A 25,361-nucleotide genomic window follows, 5' to 3' on the forward strand; every position below is an offset into this window, starting at 1 on the left:
GTGTAATCTAAGTTTATATTATTAACCTTACAAGTTAAACAGATGTTATATTAAACTTTGTCTTGTCAAGATTTTGGAAATTGTTTGTGTTTATTGAGATATCGTTTAAAATGTTACTTTTCAAAGGGGGTGCACTCATTTACACTGAGCACTGTAAGTAGGTATATTGCACAGGAGCCATTTTAACAGCGTGTAGCTCGCAGTTCGCTGTAAACTACTGATGCTGATAGTCAGAGAACACAGTATACGTGTTCTCAGAGGGGTCTCTATGGCTGTAGAAGTGATCTGGACAGTATTGTGAAGAGTGTCTGGTGCTGTGCTGTGTGAGAATAAACTGAAGATAAGATAAACTGGGAGTGGCACGGTGGTGTAGTGGTTAGCGCTGTCGCCTCACAGCAAGAAGGTCTGGGTTCGAGCCCAGCGGCCGGCGGGGGCCTTTCTGTATGGAGTTTGCATGTTCTCCCCGTGTCCGCGTGGGTTTCCTCCGGGTGCTCCGGTTTCCCCCACAGTCCAAAGACATGCAGGTTAGGTTAACTGGTGACTCTAAATTGACCGTAGGTGTGAATGTGAATGGTTGTCTGTGTCTATGTGTCAGCCCTGTGATGACCTGGCGACTTGTCCAGGGTGTACCCCGCCTTTCGCCCGTAGTCAGCTGGGATAGGCTCCAGCTTGCCTGTGACCCTGTAGAACAGGATAAAGCGGCTAGAGATAATGAGATGAGATGAGATGATAAACTGGCCTGAAATATGAATGAGTGTGTTGATGGTGCTCTGGCAACAAATTCAGGACGTATCAAGGCCAGTGGGAAAAGGCTTGAGATCCACCGCCACCCTGATTGAACGTGGATCGATGGAGAGATGGAATGGCGGATTGATTAATAACTACAGTCGCGTTGATTTTGTTTGATCCTGATCCTGATCGGTGACTTGACTGGAACCTACTCTGGTTTTTCTGATGGGTTGAGACAGCTGTGTAGAGGGAATAAACAGACAGGACTGTAGACATGACAAAGATGCAACTTAACAACTAACTAACATTATATGTTTTTAATATTTTACTCATGGATAACACTTTTTATTAACGACTAAACCCCAAATGAATAGTATTTGAGTGATTTCTCATCACTAACTCACGTGTCTCTGGGTTTTTGCACAGGAACACGTTTCACTGTGCCATCACAGGAATCATCCCAAACAGCCCTGCTGGGGCTCGACAGGGGCCTCTGAAACAGCGGCTCCGCCGTCTGACACGCCCTATAAAGTGCAGTTCCAGCTGGAGAGTGGAGTTATTTGGGACACGACCGGAACCCAGCTCTCTTACCTTTCTTTGTATCTCCCACACGTTGATGAAGTTTTTGCCCAGTTGAGCCCCGAGGATGTATTCTCCATTGAGGATGGTTAAAGAGCGGGCAGATGAGTTCCCCCCTCGGTAAGATAAAAGATTTGTTCCGGTATGAGGGTCGAAAACAGCGCAGTTCCACAGCTGCCCTGCAGAATCAGCCGTTACTACAACCTCCACGGGCGCCGCCATCTTGGATGCACAAAGCGCGATTATTTTGGACCGAGGGGGCTGTCTGTAAAAACGTCATTTCCGATTTGGATTCGCGTTGGATGATGGGAAATGTGGTTTTTTTTTAATGTAGACCATAATTTCCAGACTTGTCTTGTGTCTTGAGGCGTAGCGCAGTGACACTATCTTTGTTTAGTGCTCCAAATACCTTTATCTTTTTCTTTTTGAATAAACCACAAACTCTAACACTGTCACTATATCGAACACCATCATTAGAAACGATAACACTGTCTGTCAGTGTGGTGTGTGAATTCTTCCTGTGCAACCACGTGACAAAATAGAGCAGCGGCTACGATTATCGACACCTTAACGATCTTTTGGACGTAAATTGTGCATGAAGAATTACTCAAACTTCTACTGGACAAAAAAACGAGTTGATTTCTGATGACTTAGCGTATCAGATCACATGACTCCGTTCCACACTTATCGACACCTTTGTCCACAGTTATCGACACCGTTCCACAATTATCGACACCTTTGTGCACAGTTATCAACACCGTTCCACAATTATCAACATGTTTGTCCACAGTTATCGACACCGTTTCACAATTATCGACACCTTTGTGCACAGTTATCAACACCGTTCCACAATTATCAACATCTTTGTCAACAGTTATCGACACCGTTCCACAATTATTGACACCTTTGTGCACAGTTATCAACACCGTTCCACAATTATCAACACGTTTGTCAACACGTTCCACAATTATCAACACGTTTGTCCACAGTTATCGTCACCGTTCCACAATTATCAACACGTTTGTCCACAGTTATCGACACCGTTCCACAATTATCAGCACCTTTGTCAACAGTTATCGACACCGTTCCACAATTATCAACATGTTTGTCCACAGTTATCGACACCGTTCCACAATTATCAACACCTTTGTGCACAGTTATCAACACCGTTCCACAATTATCAACACATTTGTCCACAGTTATTGACACCGTTCCACAATTATCAGCACCTTTGTCAACAGTTATCGACACCGTTCCACAATTATCAACACGTTTGTTGATAGTTATTGACACCGTTCCACAATTATCGACATGTTTGTCCACAGTTATCGACACCGTTCCACAATTATCAACGTTTGTCCACAGTTATCAACAGCGTTCCACAATTATCAACACGTTTGTCCACAGTTATCAACACCGTTCCACAATTATCAGCACCTTTGTCAACAGTTATTGACACCATTCCACAATTATCAACATGTTTGTCCACAGTTATCGACACCATTCCACAATTATTAACATGTTTGTCCACAGTTATCGACACCGTTCCACAGTTATCAACACATTTGCCCACAGTTATCGACACCGTTCCACAATTATCAACACGTTTGTCCACAGGTATCGACACCGTTCCACAATTATCAGCACCTTTGTCAACAGTTATCAACACCATTCCACAATTATCGACATGTTTGTCCACAGTTATCGACACCGTTCCACAATTATCGACATCCAGATGATTATTTATCAAAAAAAAAAAATCAGTATGTGGTATTAAGTTGGTTAGTGCTGTCGCCTCACAGCAAGAGGGTCTGGGTTCGAGCCTCGTGGCCGGCGAGGGCCTTTCTGTGCGGAGTTTGCATGTTCTCCCCGTGTCCGCGTGGGTTTCCTCCGGGTGCTCCGGTTTCCCCCACAGTCCAAAGACATGCAGGTTAGGTTAACTGGTGACTCTAAATTGACCGTAGGTGTGAATGTGAGTGTGAATGGTTGTCTGTGTCTATGTGTCAGCCCTGTGATGACCTGGCGACTTGTCCAGGGTGTACCCCGCCTTTCACCCGTAGTCAGCTGGGATAGGCTCCAGCTTGCCTGCGACCCTGTAGAACAGGATAAAGCCCCTAGAGATAATGGATGGATAGATAAATATATTGATGTCGGTGTTTACGTAAATGAGGAAGTAATTCTAATGTTTGTAAACAAATGAACTGATAATGTTTAACCTGTCAGAAAATCTTTTTGTTCCACTTTCTAAGTGTTTTCGTAGATCACGTTTTGTTAATTATTCATCGTTGTTTGTATTAATTTCTAGTTTTGTCGTTTACTTATAAATGTCAACAGGTAATTGACACTGTAACCACATGAAAATCCAGGTCAAAGGTCGTTGTCGGTCCTCAAACCAAAATATAAAATGTCTCCTGATATTGTAATATGTGGTAGATATTTACAACAAACTGCAAAAAAAAAATTCTGAATGGAATCGAAAAATCTGAATATTTCAAGTATGGAATTTTGTATATGCGAGGAATTTAATTCTGGTCTAATTCTATTTATTGCAATCGGATTCCAAATCCTCTATAAACATTCCATTCTGTTACGAATCAGAAAAAAAATTATTATAAATCACAACACTTTTATTATTTTAAAGTACTTAATCTCATTCAACAATGTTACACAAAGATCAATCCATAACAGTTGTAAACGTCCCTTAATTCCACAGGGTGTCGATAATGGTGGACACCGGTGAAAGTGATCACTATTATCGACACCTCACGTGACTTCTTCTCAAACGTGCGTTTAGATACAAAATGGCGACTGTCAAATGAAAGAGTAAGAAACAAAGTAGGTTTCGACAAGGAGATCATGAAATATCAGGGAATTTGATCAGTAAATACACATCCATAACCTTTCTACCACACTTACCTGCGATGATAACGTCCGGGTTTTCCTCAAATTGCTGATCGTGATAAAAAAATTCCTTCTCAGGTAACAAGCTGTGTCATCAAACGACAAGATCAAAGGGTAAGAGGGGTCTTCTAGTTGATTAATTAACCAATAATAACTGTTGGAACTGAAACTCCCCTTTATAAAATTGTTTTTTATTGGTAAATCTGAAAAGGTGTCGATAATTATGAACTGTCGATAATTGTAGCCGCTGCTCTAGTGTGACGTGTGCATCCTCCACCATGTTGGATGATACAGTGGGGCAAAAAAGTATTTAGTCAGCCACCAATTGTGCAAGTTCTCCCACTTAAAAAGATGAGAGAGGCCTGTAATTTTCATCATAGGTACACTTCAACTATGAGAGACAGAATGGGGGGAAAGAATCCAGGAAATCACATTGTAGGATTTTTAATGAATTAATTGGTAAATTCCTCGGTAAAATAAGTATTTGGTCACGTACAAACAAGCAAGATTTCTGGCTCTCACAGACCTGTAACTTCTTCTTTAAGAGGCTCCTCTGTCCTCCACTCGTTACCTGTATTAATGGCACCTGTTTGAACTCGTTATCAGTATAAAAGACACCTGTCCACGACCTCAAACAGTCACACTCCAAACTCCACTATGGCCAAGACCAAAGAGCTGTCAAAGGACACCAGAAACAAAATTGTAGACCTGCACCAGGCTGGGAAGACTGAATCTGCAGTAGGTAAGCAGCTTGGTGTGAAGAAATCAACTGTGGAAGCAATTATTAGAAAATGGAAGACATACAAGACCACTGATAATCTCCCTCGATCTGGGGCTCCATGCAAGCTCTCACCCCGTGGGGTCAAAATGATCACAAGAACAGTGAGCAAAAATCCCAGAACCACATGGGGGGACCTAGTGAATGACCTGCAGAGAGCTGGGACCAAAGTAACAAAGGCTACCATCAGTAACACACTATGCTGCCAGGGACTCAAATCCTGCAGTGCCAGACGTGTCCCCCTGCTTAAGCCAGTACATGTCCAGGCTCGTCTGAAGTTTGCTAGAGAGCATTTGGATGATCCAGAAGAGGACTGGAAGAATGTCATATGGTCAGATTAAACTAAAATAGAACTTTTTGGTAAAAACTCAACTTGTCGTGTTTGGAGGAGAAAGAATGCTGAGTTGCATCCAAAGAACACCATACCTACTGTGAAGCATGGGGGTGGAAACATCATGCTTTGGGGCTGTTTTTCTGCAAAGGGACCAGGACGACTGATCCGTGTAAAGGAAAGAATGAATGGGGCCATGTATCGTGAGATTTTGAGTGAAAACCTCCTTCCATCAGCAAGGGCATTGAAGATGAAACGTGGCTGGGTCTTTCAGCATGACAGTGATCCCAAACACACCGCCCGGGCAATGAAGGAGTGGCTTCGTAAGAAGCATTTCAAGGTCCTGGAGTGGCCTCGCCAGTCTCCAGATCTCAACCCCATAGAAAATCTTTGGAGGGAGTTGAAAGTCCGTGTTGCCCAGCGACAGCCCCAAAACATCACTGCTCTAGAGGAGATCTGCATGGAGGAATGGGCCAAAATACCAGCAACAGTGTGTGAAAACCTTGTGAAGACTTACAGAAAACGTTTGACCTCTGTCATTGCCAATAAAGGGTATATAACAAAGTACTGAGATGAACTTTTGTTATTGACCAAATACTTATTTTCCACCATAATTTGCAAATAAATTCTTTAAAAATCAGACAATGTGATTTTCTGGATTTTTTTTTCTCATTTTGTCTCTCATAGTTGAGGTATACCTATGATGAAAATTACAGGCCCCTCTCATCTTTTTAAGTGGGAGAACTTGCACAATTGGTGACTGACTAAATACTTTTTTGCCCCACTGTATGTTTTCGAGCTACAGCGTATGCACAGCGTTCTCTGGAGACTTCTTCCTCTTTTTGTCACCATTTTTAATTATTTTGGGAATTCTGAAGAACCGTTTCTCTTTGTCATGAGTAGCATTATTATCGCAGTTACATACCACACGCAAAGGAGGCATTGTCTTTCTTCAAAGGCAAAGAAATCAAAAGAAAATTACGAAGCATTGCAGCAACTCACACGTGAAGCGTCGCTATCTTGGTTGTTGTTATCATCCAACATCCAGTTTGGAAAATAAGCGTGACGTCATGTGCACACAAAGAATTCTGTCTCTGACAGTACCTCAGCCTCAGCTACATCACTCGAGTTCATAACTGGTCTCAACTCAAGATGTGCACAAGTTTGTTTCTTTCTTCCTGCTTACTTAATTTTTTTCTACTCTGAACATTTGCTAATCATTTTTTTCTTCCATTTCCCATCATATAAACAACCTAGTAGCCTAATTTAGCCCCATGTTCCTGACCAGGCAGCTACTAAAGGTTAAATGAATGAACACTGTGAATGCATAAGTGGTCTTTCTTTGTGCTATGAGGTGTTTTTTTTTAATATGACTGCTCACCTGCATTTAAATAAATAAATAAATTCCCACTCACAGGACTTTTACATTGGCCCTGTGGGATTCCAGTCCCAAAAAAAGAACAGTGCACCACCTATTGGTGTCTTGGTTTTGGTGGTCTTGAACACATTATCTTTTTATCATTATCAAGTCAGGCCAGGTTGGTTGGTGCCTGCTACTGATCACATTGTAACCCAGTCCTACCTGCTGCATGCACAAGTGGTTGGCATCTAAATCAGCTCCCCCACTGGTGTATTGCTGGTGAAGAGGGTGTCATGACACCCAGCAGGATTAAAAACCAAGACCTGACAAAGGGCAGATGAGCTTGTCTAGAGCCAACAGACATCCTGCAACCTTAGGTAGTGTCAAAAAGAGCTATCAAGGGGGCGTCGTGGCTCAGGTGGATGGGGCGCCGTGCCATGGATCCGGGTTCGGTTCCGGCCCGAGGTCATTTCCCGATCCCTCCCCGTCTCTCTCTCCCACTCGTTTCCTGTCGCTGCACTGTCCTGTCCAATAATAGGGGTGGAAAAAGCCCAAAAGAATATCTTTAAAAAAAAGATCTATTAAAAAGAAGAGCTAATAATAATTTAAATTTATATAGCGCCTTTCTCGCCTATAGTCAGCTGGAATAGGCTCCAGCTTACCTGCGACCCTGTAGAACAAGATAAGTGGCTACAGATAATGGATGGATGGCGCCTTTCTCACACCCAAGGTTGCTTTACAATTAGGGAAAGAAGGAAAAAGAAAAGTCCACCAAAAGAGGGTCAGAATGTAATTTTTTTTTTCTCTCCGTGCTTCCACGGAAGGCGATCGCATTTTTCTGCTCTCCCTCTCTCTCCTTTTTTCCCTGCTTGTGCTTCTGTGTCTTGTCTCGTCTGCTGTACTTTTTGAAGAGACTCTCCCTGCATTACTTTCTAAACTAAAAAAAGCATGGAATTGATAAACTGGTCTCCTAATGAAATTGACACAGTTTTCTCGACGAGAAGTTTGGGTTCAGGGGAACCCGTCTGTCCTGCCGGAACGTTTGTGGCTGGTTACACGATGGACGCGTGGGAGCGGTGGCGGGTCGTGTGCCTGGCGATTCTTTCTGTGGAGGACATTGAAGATATCTACCTATTCGGAACCATGATTACAGGACTTTTGCTGATTGGATTAGGCATTTCCCTGGTATATCGAGGAAATCAGACAACGGTGACAGCTGTTCAAAGCCCCACAAAGCTGCCCGATATGATTGGAGTGGTGGGCAAAGCTGTTGGCACTCAGACTGTGGACATTCAGAACTTTAACCACAAAATGGTTGTTATCTCGGAGCAGCTTTCAGCTTTGCAAGGAATACATTTTTCTGAGATCAATTTGAATAGAATGGACGAAATGGACAGATATGGATGAGCGGCATGGACGTGCAAAGACTGCGTCTGGAAAGACCAAACAATTCATATCTTATCGACATTCGGCGCCCTGAGACAGCACCGGCCTTGGTTCAGGCCGTTGCTGAGACAACATTTCCCCCTGAAGGTCACTGCCGGGAGACACTCTCGCATTCCTCGCATTCCTTCTCTAACTTTCCGCGGTCGCCATTTTTACCCCCAGTGTGACAAGCAGGTGCGCGACCAGCGCCTTCATGGCTGCAGGAGCGGACGGCTGCTTGCTTGCGCTGGATTACCTCCTCCCCTTCCCCCTCCCCCCCTTACCCCCTACCCCTGATTCTCCCCTCAAGTCCCGTGTTTAAAGTGTACTTGTGTTGTTGTTTGTGTTATAGTGTGCTTGTGTGGAGGATTTTAAATGCTCCCACACTGTACTCCTGACAGGAGCATAGTGTGGGGGTGTTCTTTTTTCCTCATCTTTCCTCATGTTACTACTGTGTTTCTTTTCTTTTAGCCCTGTCTTCCTGTCCTGTTCCCCCTCTGTAAGGGCAGGTTGATGGCCAATTTCACTGGCAACAGTGACAATAAAGGGTTCATTCATTCATAATTCCAATGGCGTAACCACCACAGTCCCACCAAAAGGCGCACAAAGATAAACCCCGCACCGCCTGCACAGCCGCTGTGATGCCGCCGAGCAACATTGCTCAGAAGACTGCGCCATGGATCCACAAAGCAAGCACAGAAACACCACCACACAGAGCAGTGGTATGTCCTAAACCACCTGTACAGCCACCACGACGCCACCGAGCAATATTGCTCAGAATACCGCACCAAGTACAGAAGCACCGCCGCACAGAGCACTGGACAACACCGATGTTAAAAAGAGCAACGAGCTCAGTGCAGTCCATAGCGAGGAGCACAGGCATCACCCATGGCAGACCAAGGCCTGGAGGGAACCAACACCCAAAACTGGGTCCGGAGCTACGCCACAACTGGCGGACAAAACACTCAAACAAAGAACAAACATCAAACTATACAGACACAGAAAGAAAAACAAAAGGAAGAAAAAAAATAAAAAGCTCCGGTGAGAAGCAGCAGCCAAAATGCGCACAACATACTCTCAACCAGATGTATTTGTGCCTAGGCTTGTGGCCTAGTACCATATGTGAGATTGTAATGGAAACTTCTAATAAACACTTCAGAACGCTTAACAGTTGTCTTTTCAGTTATTTATTATAATAGATCATATAAAACAGATATATAAAATAGGAAAGAAGAAAGAAAAAAAACCAAAACACCACTTCTAATGATGTTGAGAGTGCACTCTGAGTTATTTCTTATGCCTCGGTCACAACCGGCCGTACGTGCTCCTATGGCCGGTCTACGTGCAAAAAACGCAAGAAACGCACGGAGGGTGTGCGTGTGACGTGCTGATTTTCGAGCCGTAGACTGGCCGCAGACCGGCCGCAGAGGTTCTTTGTCATGTCAAACAAACTCTACGGGCGCTTACGTTTTTTTCAGGTTGCAAGACAAACTTACGGCCAACGTGTGTCTTTCTCCACGAACAAAAAAAACGCAGCGATTTGGGAAACGCCAAAAATCGCACGGCCAAAAAATTGTACGTCCGGTTGTGACCTAGGCTTTAGGAATGTTCTCTATTATACTCTGAAGATATTTGCTTACTGCTCGCATCCATACGTGATTGGCTCAAGATTTTCTATGAGTCTTTGCTAATGCGTGCACCTGGAATGCTCTGATATGTGCAGGCAGATGCGTAGTAAGGGAGAACTCAGGCACCCTGCTTATCACCATCAAGGCCACCGAAAGGCGATTACAACATGGGAAAGACAACTTTCTCAGTACACTACGCCCCTTGAGTTCAACACACAGAAACACAGAGAATAGGAATGTTCATCCACTAAATTTCCCTCACAAGATCTACTGGGATCTACAGCCTGTTTCCCTAAGACACAGCCAAAGAAGAGTGCTCTTCGCCAGGCACTGCTTTCGAGCTAAGGGGGAAGCAGTATCACACCTACTACTGTAGAGCCTGTGCAACTGCCTGGTTAGGCCAAGGAAGCTCTCTTTCCCAGTGATTCTGTCAAAGGACACAGGGATTCATGTGCAGGATCTCAGCATAGCAATGGCAGACAGAGAGGTGCGGCGAGGGGTTTCTCGAAGCATCTCGACCAAGGCGGAAGGATGATGATCTTTTTATTCCAAATGATGGGGGTTTTTTTTGGTTACTTCCCTACTGTAAAGTAATATTGCTGGCGGATGTTTGTAATAATTATGATCAACTTACACAACTCAGTTGCCTCTCTATAAATCCCAGAGATTGGAGTGTTTTCACATTGTGCGCATGGTTGTCACACCAAATGTGACATGCACACTACATACACCACATATTGGTGCAAACCTATTGCTTTGACTTTTAGTAAAAGCATAAGTTGCACTCCCTGTGATGACCTGGCGACTTGTCCAGGGTGTACCCCACCTTTCGCCCGTAGTCAGCTGGGACAGGCTCCAGCTTGCCTGCGACCCTGTAGAACAGGATAAAGTGGCTACAGATAATGAGATACCGGTAAGTTGCACTTGATTATTAGTAGACAACATTCCGATTATATGTATTTGCTTTACCTGTGCTAGGAAGCGAACATCTACATTACAGGCATTTATTGGACGCTCTTATCCAGAGCAACATGCAATGTACCCAGAGCAGTCTAGGGAGCAGTTGGGGGTAAGGTGCCTTGGTTAAGGGCACTTCAGCCATTCCTGCTGGTCCAGGGAATTGAACCAGTTACTTTTAGATCCCAAAGCTGCTTCTGTAACCATTAGGCCATGGCTTCCCTCTAAAAGCACAAGAAGGGTCACTTCCCTGACAAGTCCTTTTAAACACTGTCTATATTTTATTATTCTATCCACATTCACTGGATATGAGCAATCACATGCTCTGATTGGCTACTCTATTACTAGGATATCAGCTCATATACTGTCAGTAGAGAAAAACAAAATGGTGGAGCATGTTGCTGAACCAACCGAGGACGAAATAAAAATGCTACTCGAAAACAAAACTGCCCAAAAATACAAAAAAAGCAACAAAATATGGAATAAAAGTATTCGATGATAAGAACGTCTTTTTATGTCTCTCGGCTGGCCTGGGAACGCCTCGGTGTTCTTCCCGAGGAGCTGGCCAAGATGTCTGGGGAAAGGGAAGTTTGGGCTTCCATGCTCAGACTGCTGCCTCCGCAACCCGGCCCCGGATAAGCGGATGAAGACGAGAGAACGTCTTTTTAAAAATATTTTTCAAGAATTATTATTATGATCGCATTTTTCACAAAGGGCGGCACGGTGGTGTAGTGGTTAGCGCTGTCGCCTCATGGCAAGAAGGTCCTGGGTTCGAGCCCTGGGGCCGGCGAGGGCCTTTCTGTGTGGAGTTTGCATGTTCTCCCCGTGTCCGCGTGGGTTTCCTCCGGGTGCTCCGGTTTCCCCCACAGTCCAAAGACATGCAGGTTAGGTTAACTGGTGACTCTAAATTGAGTGTGAATGGTTGTCTGTGTCTATGTGTCAGCCCTGTGATGACCTGGCGACTTGTCCAGGGTGTACCCTGCCTTTCGCCCGTAGTCAGCTGGGATAGGCTCCAGCTTGCCTGCGACCCTGTAGAAGGATAAAGCGGCTAGAGATAATGAGATGAGATTTTTCACAAATTGCAACCTGTCATTTCGCCAGTTTGTTTACATTCTAAGCGGAAATGATTTTGTCAGACATTTTGTATAAAGTTTTTATTTATTGAATTTGCAAAAAAAAATGCTCTGTTTCTCAAAATCAAGTGAATGTGGATAGAATAAAACAGTTATTCCACTCAATCTCATCGTACATGGCTTATAGCCAACTCTGTGCTACGCGCCTCGTCGGCTCTCAGCTAATGTACAACTTGATTTCATGGAATAACTGTTAATTGTTCAGTGTTGAAAAGTCAGCCAATACTAAACTTAGTTTCAGTTTGGTTTTAGCAGGAGATAGTAGAAAAGAATGCTTCCTGGACTGTCTCTGAACTGAAGTCAAAGTGTTTAGCAGAATCTTTATTAGCATCTCAATATGAATGGAATATACATTATCTGTCCCTTTATATTACTCATATTTTATAGTACTGACAGTAATGACATGACAGATTTGGACAGGACTAAAATTACAGAGATTGGCTACAACAGTACTAATTACTTTATATTCAAATTTAAAACTAATCTGGTCCAAACAGGGCTGTAATTGACTATTTTCACCCTTATTATCCAGTTTAATTGGATCACCTGTACATCTACACATTCATGCCGCTATCTAATCATGTGTATCTATGATGTGGCAGCAATGCAATGCAGAAAAACATGTGGATACAGGTCAAGAGTTCCATCCATCCATCCATTACCCGTAACCGCTTATCCTGTGCAGGGTCATAGGCAAGTTGGAGCCTATCCCAGCTGACTATGGGCAAGAGGTGGGGTGCATCCTGGAGAAGTCACCAGGTCATCGCAGGGCTGACACACAGAGACAAACAACCATTCACACTCTCATTCACACCTATGGTCAATTTAGAGCCACCAATTAGCCTAACCTGCATGTCTTTGGACTATGGGGGGAAACCGGAGCACCCGGAGGAAACCCACACAGACAACATGCAAACTCCACACAGAAAGGCCCTCATCGGCTGCTGGGCTCAAACCCAGAACCTTCTTGCTGTGAGGCGACAGTGCTAACCACTACACCACCGTCCTGACCCGGTCAAGAGTTTGAGGTAATATTTACATCAAGCATCAGGATGAAGAAAAATGTGCAATCTCTGTGACTTTGATCATGGCATAGTTGTTGGTATCAGATGAGCTGGTGTGAGTATTACAGATAAAGCTGATCTGGGATTTGCACACACAACAGTCTGTAAACTTTGTACAGAATGGTGCAAAAACATTGAGTGAGCAACATATTTTTCTATGGGTGGGAAGGTCAGAGGAAAATGGACAGACTGGATTGAGCTGTCAGGAAGGACATAGTAACTCATATACAGTGTCTTGCAAAAGTATTCATCCCCCTTGGTGTTTGTCCTGTTTTGTCTCATTACAAGCTGGAATTAAAATAGATTGGGGGGGGGGGTTGCGCCATTTGATTTACACAACATGCCTACCACTTTAAAGGTGAAAACTATTGTTTTATTGTGACACAAACAATAATTAAGATGAAAAAACAGAAATCTGGAGTGCACATAAAAAGTATTCACCACCCAAAGTCAATACTTTGTAGAGCCATCTTTTGCTGCAATTCCAGCTGCAAGTCTCTTGGGGTATGTCTCTATTAGCTTAGCACATCTAGCCACTGGGATTTTTGCCCATTCCTCAAGGAGAAACTGCTGCAGCTCCTTCAAGTTAGATGGGTCATGCTGGACAGCAAGCTTCAAGTTATGCCACAGATTCTCAATTGGATTGAGGTCTGGGCTTTGACTAGGCCATTCCAAGACATTTAAATGTTTCCCTTTAAACCCTCCAGTGTAGCTTTAGCAGTATGTTTAGGGTCATTGTCCTACTGGAATGTGAACCTTCGTCCCAGTCTCAAACCTCTGGCTGACTCAAACAGGTTTTCCTCCAGAATTGCCCTGTATTTAGTGCCATCCATCTTTCCTTCAGTCCTGACCAGCTTTCCTGTCCCTGCAGATGAAAAACATCCCTGCAGCATGATGCTGCCACCACCATGCTTCACTATAGGGATGGTGTTCTCAGGGTGTTGGGTTTGCGCCACACATGGCATTTCTCATGATGGCCAAAAAGTTCAATTTTAGTCTCATTTGACCAGAGAATCTTCTTCCATGTGTTTGGGGAGTCTGCCACAGGCTGTTGGGCAAACTCCAAATGTGTTTTCTTAAGCAATTACTTTTTTTCTGGCCACTCTTCCATAAAGCCCCACTCTGTAGAGTGTACGGCTTAAAGTGGTCCTATGGACAGATACTCCCATCTCCACTGTGGATCTTTGCAGCTCCTTCAGTGTTCTCTTTGGTGTTTTTGTTGCATCTCCGATTAATGCCCTCCTTGCCTGGTCTGTGAGTTTTGGTGGGTGGCCTTCTCTTGTCAGGTTTGTCGTGGTGCCATATTCTTTCCATTTTGCTATAATGGATTTGATGGTGCTCCGTGGGATATTCAAAGTTTGGGATTTATTTATTTTTTTTATAACCCAACCCTGATCTATACTTCTCCATAACTTTGTCTCTGACATGTTTGGAGTGCTCCTTGGTTTTTGTGTTGCAGAGTCAGGGTCCTTCCAGAACAGGTTGATTTATACAGACATCATGTGACAGATCATATGACATTTTGATTGCACACAAGTGGATCTCATCTCATTATCTCTAGCCGCTTTATCCTTCTACAGGGTCACAGGCAAGCTGGAGCCTATCCCAGCTGACTACGGGCGAAAGGCGGGGTACACCCTGGACAAGTCGCCAGGTCATCACAGGGCTGACACATAGACACAGACAACCATTCACACCTACGGTCAATTTAGAGTCACCAGTTAACCTAACCTGCATGTCTTTGGACTGTGGGGGAAACCGGAGCACCCGGAGGAAACCCACGCGGACACGGGGAGAACATGCAAACTCCACACAGAAAGGCCCTCGCCGGCCCTGGGGCTCGAACCCAGGACTTTCTTGCTGTGAGGCGACAGCGCTAACCACTACACCACCGTGCCGCCCAAGTGGATCTTAATCAACTAATTATGTGACTTATGAAATGAATTGGTTGGACCAGCTCTTATGGGTTTCACACGAAAGGGGGTGAATACCTATGCACACTCCAGATTTCTGTTTTTTTCATCTTAATTATTGTTCGTGTCACAATAAAACAACAATGTGCACCTTTAAAGTGGTAGGCATGGTGTGTAAATCAAATAGTGCTAACCCTCCAAAAATCCATTTTAATTCCCGCTTGTAATGCAACAAAACAGGACAAACACCAAGGGGGATGAATACTTTTGCAGGACACTGTAATCACTCTTTACATCTGTGGTGAGCAATAAAGCATTTCAGCATGCCCAAAATTTTGAATCATGTGGTGGATGGGCTACAGCAGCCAAAGTCCACATTGGGTTCCATTCCTGTCAGCCAAGAACAAGAATCCAATGCTATCATGGGCAAATACTCACCGAAGCTGGGTATTTGAAGATTAGCAGGGGAAAAAAATCACTTGGTCTTTTTTAAGACTTCAGCTGTGTAATTTCAGTGAGTGTGTAGAAGCAGTTTCTGAAATACACAAATCAGCTCATCTGGCACCAACAACCATGCCACACTCTACAGAGATCACACTTTTCCCATCCTGATGTTTGATGTGAACATTAACTGAAGCTCTTGGCCTGAATGTCGAGGTATACAGGTGTTCCTATTAAGGTGACTGGTGAATATTGTATCTGTAATCATTTTCAAGCAGAAAACCAGTGTAAAGGTACAACCCCGCTTCCAAAAAAGTTGGGACAAAGTACAAATTGTAAATAAAAACGGAATGCAATGATGTGGAAGTTTCAAAATTCCATATTTTATTCAGAATAGAACATAGATGGCATATCAAATGTTTAAACTGAGAAAATGTATCATTTAAAGAGAAAAATTAGGTGATTTTAAATTTCATGACAACAACACATCTCAAAAAAGTTGGGACAAGGCCATGTTTCCCACTGTGAGACATCCCCTTTTCTCTTTACAACAGTCTGTAAACGTCTGGGGACTGAGGAGACAAGTTGCTCAAGTTTAGGGATAGGAATGTTAACCCATTCTTGTCTAATGTAGGATTCTAGTTGCTCAACTGTCTTAGGTCTTTTTTGTCGTATCTTCCGTTTTATGATGCGCCAAATGTTTTCTATGGGTGAAAGATCTGGACTGCAGGCTGGCCAGTTCAGTACCCGGACCCTTCTTCTACGCAGCCATGATGCTGTAATTGATGCAGTCTGTGGTTTGGCATTGTCATGTTGGAAAATGCAAGGTCTTCCCTGAAAGAGACGTCGTCTGGATGGGAGCATATGTTGCTCTAGAACCTGGATATACCTTTCAGCATTGATGGTGTCTTTCCAGATGTGTAAGCTGCCCATGCCACACGCACTAATGCAACCCCATACCATCAGAGATGCAGGCTTCTGAACTGAGCACTGATAACAACTCGGGTCATCCTTCTCCTCTTTAATCCGAATGACACGGCGTCCCTGATTTCCATAAAGAACTTCAAATTTTGATTCGTCTGACCACAGAACAGTTTTCCACTTTGCCACAGTCCATTTTAAATGAGCCTTGGCCCAGAGAAGATGTCTGCGCTTCTGGAGCATGTTTAGATACGGCTTCTTCTTTGAACTATAGAGTCTTAGCTGGCAACGGCGGATGGCACGGTGAATTGTGTTCACAGATAATGTTCTCTGGAAATATTCCTGAACCCATTTTGTGATTTCCAATACAGAAGCATACCTGTATGTGATTCAGTGCCGTCTAAGGGCCCGAAGATCATGGGCACCCAGTATGGTTTTCCGGCCTTGACCCTTACGCACAGAGATTCTTCCAGATTCTCTGAATCTTTTGATGATATTATGCACTGTAGATGATGATATGTTCAAACTCTTTGCAATTTTACACTGTCGAACTCCTTTCTGATTTTGCTCCACTATTTGTCGGCGCAGAATTAGGGGGATTGGTGATCCTCTTCCCAGCTTTACTTCTGAGAGCCACTGCCACTCCAAGATGCTCTTTTTATACCCAGTCATGTTAATGACCTATTGCCAATTGACCTAATGAGTTGCAATTTGGTCCTCCAGCTGTTCCTTCTTTGTACCTTTAACTTTTCCAGCCTCTTATTGCCCCTGTCCCAATTTTTTTGAGATGTGTTGCTGTCATGAAATTTCAAATGAGCCAATATTTGGCATGAAATTTCAAAATGTCTCACTTTCGACATTTGATATGTTGTCTATGTTCTATTGTGAATACAATATCAGTTTTTGAGATTTGTAAATTATTGCATTCCATTTTTATTTACAATTTATACTTTGTCCCAACTTTTTTGGAATCGGGGTTGTACATGTAAAGGTTAAAAATGATATTTATTACTTCACTTGAATCTCATCAATTCTCTTAATCATGCTCATTTCAGTAGGATATGACTGCATATTCAAGTGGTTGCAAGGAAGGACAAACTCAAATACTTCAAATAGTTTAGTTTTTAAAAGTTTATTTCAACAATATTTCCAATGCACTCATACCTGCCAACACTCTCATTTTCTCTGATCACTCCCATATTTTTCCTTCTCCTGACTCCCAAGCCAAACAACAGTTACTAAGCCTTATCACGTGTGGGCTAATTTGGGTTCGAGCCCAACTCACTTCTGGGAAGTGTCTGATTTTGACAGTACTTTGTTCGTTTTGTTCCAGGAATAATTTAAAAGGAGGTTCCAATCTTCAGAATAGTTTTGGCCTTTTTTTTTTCTTCAGGTGGAATGAGAGTGGCCTAGCAACATTTTAAGGAAAAATACTATATAAAGACAAATCAATCAATCAATCAATCAGTCAATCAGTCAATCAATCAGTATACATTAATGCAATTACAAATGCGAATTAAGCCTGTAGATCACCAAGCTACACACTTCATAGTGACAGTGTTGTTAGAATAAATCTGTTGCAGTTGGCGGCCGAATGTAAGCCAGGCCAAAAATAGTCTGAGATATTCAGTATGCAGCCTCACAAATTCAGCACTTGCACTATATCTGGGAGCTCATGACGTGATAAGTAGATCAATTTAATCAAAAATGTATTGGTTAAAAACGTTTCTGTCTTGGGCCTGGGCATTATGCACAGTCAGTCTAATTGTTATCTTTCTTTTTTTCCTAAGTGAAGTGTTTATGAGTTCGCTTAAGGTGGTTTCATAGTGCTCACGTCCCAGCTCTTCATATTAAATAATGCTAGCGTTAATCAAGTTACGTGACTGTTTAAAGCAAATGGGTGAAGCCACTTATTTTTGAATTTACATAAGAAATCCTGGGGTGATATTCGCTTTAAAGAGCAGCATTACATGAATAGTGAGGTTTAGTGCTTTCTGCTGCAGGCTGCTCTGTGAGAAGACCAATTTCAGAAATGTGCTTAAGTTTAGTTGCATTTTTTTGTTAGGTGGTACCAGTTGAGCAAATGTGTTTGAAAGGCCAATCAGATAAGGCTCACAGATTGGGCAGTGAATTTGGAGAACAGTCATGGCAGATGGGGTAATCCTTGGAGCCTGGAGAAATTCTTATTGCAACGGTTTTCCAAAGTAAAGAAGCAAACAAAGATCAGAGTGAGACAACAAGCGGTGTGAGATATATAACAGGCAAAAAAAATTGCGACGCCTCTCGCTGCAGCCTGCTAGATTGAATGTAGGCTGGGTTAGATGTCCAACCTGGCCTACATTGAACCATGTAAGAAGACGCCCTACTCCGCTCCACTCCACCCTACTCCAAACCATAACCATTGTACGTCATAGCCTCCATATATGGTAAGTGCGCAACATCTCTCTCCGCCCACATCCAATCCGATCCCGCAGGCTGCACTGAGATATACGTGAAAAACTTTGATTAGTTTTCTTTTCTCGACAGCGCAAACACAACAGGCCTTATGTCGAGATCAGATCCCAGCAATTAACAGACAGTCAAGTGTTTGAGTTGTAAAAATGATCAAAATGTGCCCAGCCCGTTTTTTTTTTGTAAAATATAATAATAATGCAGGATTTTGTTTACGTAAGTCAAAATAACAGATAATGCAGTTTAAGATGATAATCCAGTAATCAATAGGAGATAAGCATAAACGCATCATTCTAATGAAGTTCAAACAAACAGTAGTAGCTGAGAGACGGAAATATTTAAGTTATTCCACAAAATCGAGTCGTACATGAGCTGATAGCCGATGAGGCGCGTAGCACCGACTTGGCTATAAGCCGTGGATGACGAGATTGAGTGGAATAACTGTTTTATTATAGCCACATTCACTGGATTTTGAGAAACGGAGCATTTTTTGTTTTTATTTTTTGCAAATTCGATAAATAAAAACTTTATACAAAACGTCCGACAAAATAATTTCCGCTTAGAATGTAAACAAGCCGGCAAAACAACAGTAGCAATTTGTGAAAAATGCTCCCATCAAATATTTTTATTCCATATTTTATTGCTTTTTTTTGGGGGGGGGATTGTTTTCTAGTAGAGTTTTTATTTCATCCTCGATTAGTTCAGCAAAACACTCCACCATTTCGTTTTTCTCTACTCATGGTATATGAGATGATATCCTAGTAGTAGAGTAGCCAGTCAGAGCGCAGGATTGCTCATATCCAGTGAATGTGGATAGAACAATAAGAAATATTTTATATGACTAAATATCTTAGCAGGTCTTAACTTCTCAGCAGAGAAGTGCGCATCGAAATCTATTTCGTACTGGGAGAGACACTTTTCTGATAATGCTTATCATAAATTAATAATCAACCTATATTTAATTTTAAACTTTAAAAAGGAAAAAAAAAAAAGATTCATGATGAATGGCTTATTCGAATTCAATACCGAAACAAAACCTTTTTGTTTTGTATAAAAGGAACAACAAAAAAGCCCACATCTTTTTATATTCCCCTCAAAGGTAAATAACTTGCAGGAATATCCTTATTTAGTGAGCTGAACGTTCCTGTTTGTTTTACAGCAGTGCTTTTCCATACAAAAGTAACATGTGCTTCAAGTCCAGGTTATCAGCACATGTCATACAGGTGTCTTGAAACAGTGTTGTACTGAAACATGCATCCAATTACTGTATCTTCTTCGAACTCTTTTCAGCTCCGCTCTGAAATGAAAGAAAAAAAGAAATCACTTTAGGAAAGAGGCCATGTAACATTTAGCCTTATCAGTCATGTTATATAAACAAGGACGAAATAAAGCTGTGTTCACATATATACTGGTACGAAAGTGATATAACTGTATCGATACAAAGTACACCGGTACAGTTTAGTGCATCTGTCCACACTAGCAAGAAATGTTTGCGGTTTTCTTTCACGGTAGTTGAAATGCGTGTGCGCGAAATGTTTCCGTGGTTACCGGGTAACTTCCTTCCGAGATATTTCGACGTGCACCCCTCAACTGTTCCTGGCATTGCTCGTCTCCCCAAAGCTCCAACAAACACATACTGTAACTTCGTCTTTGCTCCATGTACTGTAGCTCCACGGTCGTTTTGAACCATTTTGACGTTTTATTTACAGCTGGAAAGCACGTGCGTATTGTATTGTATGAATAACCCGGAAGAAGTAGGAATGGTTCATTGTGCTTGCGCATTATATTTGTATCGATACAGAGCCGCTCCATCTGTCCACACTACAGCGAAGCGCTACAGTACCGATACTGTACCGGTACGAAACCCATACATTTGTGGGTTTCGTACCGATACAGTACCGGTATAGTTGCTAGTGTGGACAGGTGTTGCGGTACGAAAGTAGTATCGTATCGGTACAAAATCCCTAGTGTGGACAGGGTATAAAATGCATAATCATTTTCTGTAGCCTTCTTCTGAGTACTTACATGGTATTAAAAGAAAGCTGATGATCAAAAGCCCGACCAGGAAAACACCACTTCGTGGCCCAGGGGGTCCATCATTTGGAGACCTGGCTTCGGGCACGCTTTTGCATTTTTCTCTACAATCAAACATAAAACATGAATTTCTCATCCTCATCCAGCAGTTTTGTTTTTTTTTTTGGTCTGTCAAACGTTTCAGCCAAAATTCTTCCCATTCCAGTAAAGAAAGTTGACCTGAATTACGACGAAGCATATAAAATATGAAATCTGACTCACAGTTGCTTCTGTAAGAACTGTTTCCCGGACTGGCAGCCCTGCGTTTGCCTCTCAGCTGCATCCTGAAGACTCTGAGCAGCTTGCTTCAAACTTATGCACGACTCCAACTCGCTGATCGTCTGGGTCAGATTATGCTGCAGGAGTTCAATCAGTTCTAAAACGACACCAGAGAGCAAAACATGCAAATCACATAAATATGACTCATTAAGGTTGGGATGGATTTCTTGATTCGATAAATGAGCACACAGCACTAAAGCAGGAAAAATGTTCACGACCTTTGTGCACCAACAGCAGCTGAAGCCAAACATTCTTTTGAGAGGAGCTAAAATATAATTCCATTGTCTTATAAGGCTATTTTTTTTTGGCCAGAGGACAACGTATTGGCGTGTTTCAGGCCCCCATGATGTCATTTGGCTATTTTGGGTAACACCAATCAGAAGTGGAATACCAATCCTGTTCATATCGGCAACGCTTTATGTTTGGCACAGCTCTAATGATTAAGTAATGCAGGAAACTGCATCCTGTTTTGGATCAGATTTTCCCAGCTATTTCATGTTTTTTTATTTTTAACAGCGATAGCGAGTGTATGGCTGAGTTCATTCGCCACCTGCAGCTCTTTCTGCTGTTCCCTTATCGTGTACCTATCTCTTGCTTTTAGCAGCGATTCATTTCCTGTGGTTTAGTTACACAGGAAATATGTTTTGGTTTTTTTTGTCTCTGTGTGTGTGTGTGTGTGTTTTTTATTTTTTAAGAGGACCAGATATGGTGGTGCAGATTGTAATTTGACTTTGTTTATTCTGAAGTTTAAAGATTTTAAAGGATGAAGTGGAACTAGGAACATTGCTAAACAATTGAAAATTGCTAAACAATTTTCCCAAACAGGCGGCACGGTGGTGTGGTGGTTAGCGCTGTCGCCTCACAGCAAGAAGGTCCTGGGTTCGAGCCCCGGGGCCGGCGAGGGCCTTTCTGTGTGGAGTTTGCATGTTCTCCCCGTGTCCGCGTGGGTTTCCTCCGGGTGCTCCGGTTTCCCCCACAGTCCAAAGACATGCAGGTTAGGTTAACTGGTGACTCTAAATTGACCGTAGGTGTGAATGTGAGTGTGAATGGTTGTCTGTGTCTATGTGTCGGCCCTGTGATGACCTGGCGACTTGTCCAGGGTGTACCCCGCCTTTCGCCCGTAGTCAGCTGGGATAGGCTCCAGCTTGCCTGCGACCCTGTAGAAGGATAAAGCGGCTAGAGATAATGAGATGAGATGAGAATTTTCCCAAACCGCATTCCTCGTGTAGTCTTATTACTCTGCGTCCCAGAGCGCAGACAGGCAGTGTTGGCCTTATCTGGGCAAAGTATGAACAATTTGACCTATTACTAAAAAAAGCTTTTTGTTGAAACCTAAATCAGAGCAAGCAGCACATTTTAATTATTGCAGTCCGACGTTTTCATGTTAAACTGCATTACCGACAAGTCGGGCCTGTTTGTTTTCTTTGCTCGGTTTCTATGGCGACATGGGAGAAAAGCCTCTGAGGATATCGTCAGTAAGAGAGCGTTCCTTTCACTGCAGCCTGGAACGGGAAGGGGGGGAAAAACTGACTTGAATTTTCCTACCTTGCTTCTGTGTGAGATTCGCAGTTAGGTTGGCCTCGATGGCTATGTGCAGATCAATCTCATCCTTTAGCACGGTGATGTTTTCGTTCAGCCTTTCCTGAAACACACATGAGATGGAAGTTAATTAACTGCGTTCACAGGTCCATGGGTTAAGGGTGAGTCAGCGGCTTTGGCTGTGGATAGTAGCGTTGCCGTGCTAAGGAGTGTTTCACATCACAAGAGGGTGTGAACGTGTGGGATCTCTGAGTATTAGAAGAACCTGGGAGCTCTGATATGTAACTGCAGTCCTTTGAACCCCTTCAAGTCACAGCGAATTATTCAGTCATACACGCCAGAGCATCTTATTATTTATAGTAACAACTACAAATCTAGAACCTACGATGAAACGTACGGTATAGGCCTGTCTGAATCTGACGACGCGTTCCTGAGGTTACAGTACGTTTGTACCACTGTACAATTTAATTCTACTCTAATATTGTTTGAGTTTAGTGCTCAGTTTTTCTGAGAACAAGTTCAAGATGTTCTGTTCATTTATTTACTTTTAAATCCAGTTGGGGGGGGTTCCTCCCTTTTTTAAATTTCGTATTTTTAAGTACACTGTAAAACATTTCAGCCTCTCACTTACTTTTTGTCTTTACTGTAACTCAACGAGCTCTGAAAAGTGTTTTAATTTGAACTCATCTGGGCAAGTTTTCAAAGGTTAGACTTGTCTTGACTAACTGAGACTTTTTCTGAGTTGGAACAAAGATAATCGTCACATTGAGTTCGCTCAAGGCAGCAGGTGAACTTGCATTTCCGAGTTAAACCAATTTGAAATGTTTTACAGTGTCCACTAAGTGTTAAAATCTACTTTTGCCTTTTCTTACACCATCTGGGACAAAGATTTCACAACGCAAACACACTCTTATCACATGTCGCTTTTTCAGAAAGGGCGCACTCACCTACTGTGTCCTTTTTAAACCATCGAAATCATTTCAATTGCATAGATTACAGAAAGCACTTAACATAACATCACCCCAAGGACAAGATATCCACTTGAACGTTTGTTCAAGCCAGAAACCAGCAACCAGAAACACTTACATTTTGCTGCAGACAAGAGTCCAGGGACTGATTGAGGAATTGCAGTTGGTCTTTCAGCTGGTCGATGTGAGTCAGCAACAGGCTCTGGTTGTTGCGGCCCTGCCTCACCAGTTCTTCCAACGCAAGCCGGTCCTTGTTCCATGTGTTTGTTTCCTCGGTGAACTTCTCCTTGAGTTTCTTCAGGTTGGCATTGCACTCGCTGGCCCCTTTCAAGTCAGGCGAGGTGGCCCATACCACTATGATGATAAGTGAAACGATCGACCAAAGTGTCAGCAAAACGATGACAAAGTTGAGAAACTTGTGTGACGATTTGGAAGAGGCAGCCATTCTGATAGACAAGCTGGTGGGATAAAATACCAATGATGAAAAAAGTCCAGTCAGGACTGAAAGTCTCAAAGAGGGTGTGTGTGAGGGTTTGAGGCAGAGGCTGGCTGCTGTGGAAGGAGGCTTTTAAGGGCTGGACTTCCCCGTTAAACCTCTGTCTACTGCTGGGCAGGAAAAGAGGTGTGGCTATGCTCCTGGTGGTGGTGGGATGCGTGCCCGGGAAAACCTGCTCATACCATTCCTTCTTATTCTTATGTGAGGCAAGATGTTCAGCTCAGTTGAAAGGAAAGGAAGCGCGATGAGGATTTTATCACATTTAATCAGAAAGTGAAAGTTAACGACACTCTCGGTTTCCACAGAAAGGGTTCAAGTGTGTGTGTGTGTGTTTCGGATTCCATTTCTCAGTCTCAGGGAATGCCCTGGCAGGATTCCCAGTTCCAGTGTACAGACAAGAAGCCTGCTGGAGAGGGGAAAGTAGAACAGCTTGTTTGCTCAGTTAGCTATGTCTTGTTTAGCGCACTTTCATAAGACCACTAGAGCAGGAGCCACTCAGTGTTTCCAGACACCATGCCAGGTTTTCAGAGGACACACACACACACACACACACACACACAGGGTCCCCACCCTGTACAGCCATTCCGTGTTAACTGCCACGCTAAAAAGGGTTGGTCTGGCTTCCTCCCCTGCATCCTTTCCTGATTAAAGATGGAATTTTGGGTTCCCCCACATACTGACTTAATATAAATCCACTGTTAAAAGGTAATGATCAAAGTAACACCATAAACTCTCATCTTATTGTTCAGTTATGCATCTTAAAACATAACTATGAATTCAGTATGAGGAATGCAAGTTGAAAAGGAGTTAAAAAATACAAATGCCATGACTATGACGTGTTAAAAGTGAATGTAATCTTTCCATGCAACAAGTAAGCCTAGCTTAGTCATCCTTAATAACTGTTTTATCCTGATCAGTGTCGTCGTTGCTCCAAAGCCGAAGACAGGAACACTGCTAATGAGGCAGGAATACATCCTGGATAGAGATGACATTACGATTCGAAAATGATCATTTACACTTTACACTCTCTCACAGAAAAGATTTTCGGTTTCTTATTTGGTCCGTCAGTCTTGCGCTGAGGACAGTCTTGCTTTGTGTAAGCTCAACCTCAAGTTTGTACACAGTCTACACCAAATAACAAGAGCACCCTCTTCTGGTTCACACATTAAAGCTAGACTGCCTTTCAGATTTTTCAAGTGTAGGTCATAAAAAAAGTTTTCCCTGACACCCAATTATTTTTGTTTAGTAGATCGAAAGCTACTGAATTCGAACCACAGACTTCCAATAGAACAATTAAAGAATTTAAAGCCACATGGCCTTAAATTCTCCACTATTTTTACCTGCTTCACCGTGACTCAATTCAAGATACTACGTCATGCATGACGTGGTGGGCTT

At 42.9% G+C, this 25,361-nt stretch overlaps 2 protein-coding genes across 2 annotated transcripts in view; both read right to left on the reverse strand.

The window, feature by feature from the left end:
* The window catches only part of wdr18 (WD repeat domain 18), a 331,262-nt gene extending 329,729 nt beyond the window's left edge, over positions 1–1,533 (reverse strand). The window contains exon 1 of the mRNA XM_060941676.1: positions 1,321–1,533. Within this exon, the coding sequence (XP_060797659.1) occupies positions 1,321–1,530 (210 nt within the window). The 5' untranslated portion in view covers positions 1,531–1,533. The remainder of the gene's footprint in view (positions 1–1,320) is intronic.
* A 15,743-nt stretch (positions 1,534–17,276) lies between these two features.
* Positions 17,277–24,136, reverse strand: si:ch211-1a19.3 (uncharacterized). Its single transcript, XM_060941677.1, has 5 exons — positions 23,589–24,136; positions 22,509–22,605; positions 20,907–21,060; positions 20,637–20,749; positions 17,277–19,908 (listed from the first exon to the last, which is right to left on the reverse strand). Coding segments are annotated over exons 1-5 (693 nt in total). The 5' UTR covers positions 23,916–24,136; the 3' UTR covers positions 17,277–19,906.
* Positions 24,137–25,361: the final 1,225 nt, after the last annotated feature.

This window comes from Neoarius graeffei, chromosome 15 (assembly GCF_027579695.1).
Source record: "Neoarius graeffei isolate fNeoGra1 chromosome 15, fNeoGra1.pri, whole genome shotgun sequence".
Classification (NCBI taxonomy): Eukaryota; Metazoa; Chordata; class Actinopteri; order Siluriformes; family Ariidae; genus Neoarius; species Neoarius graeffei.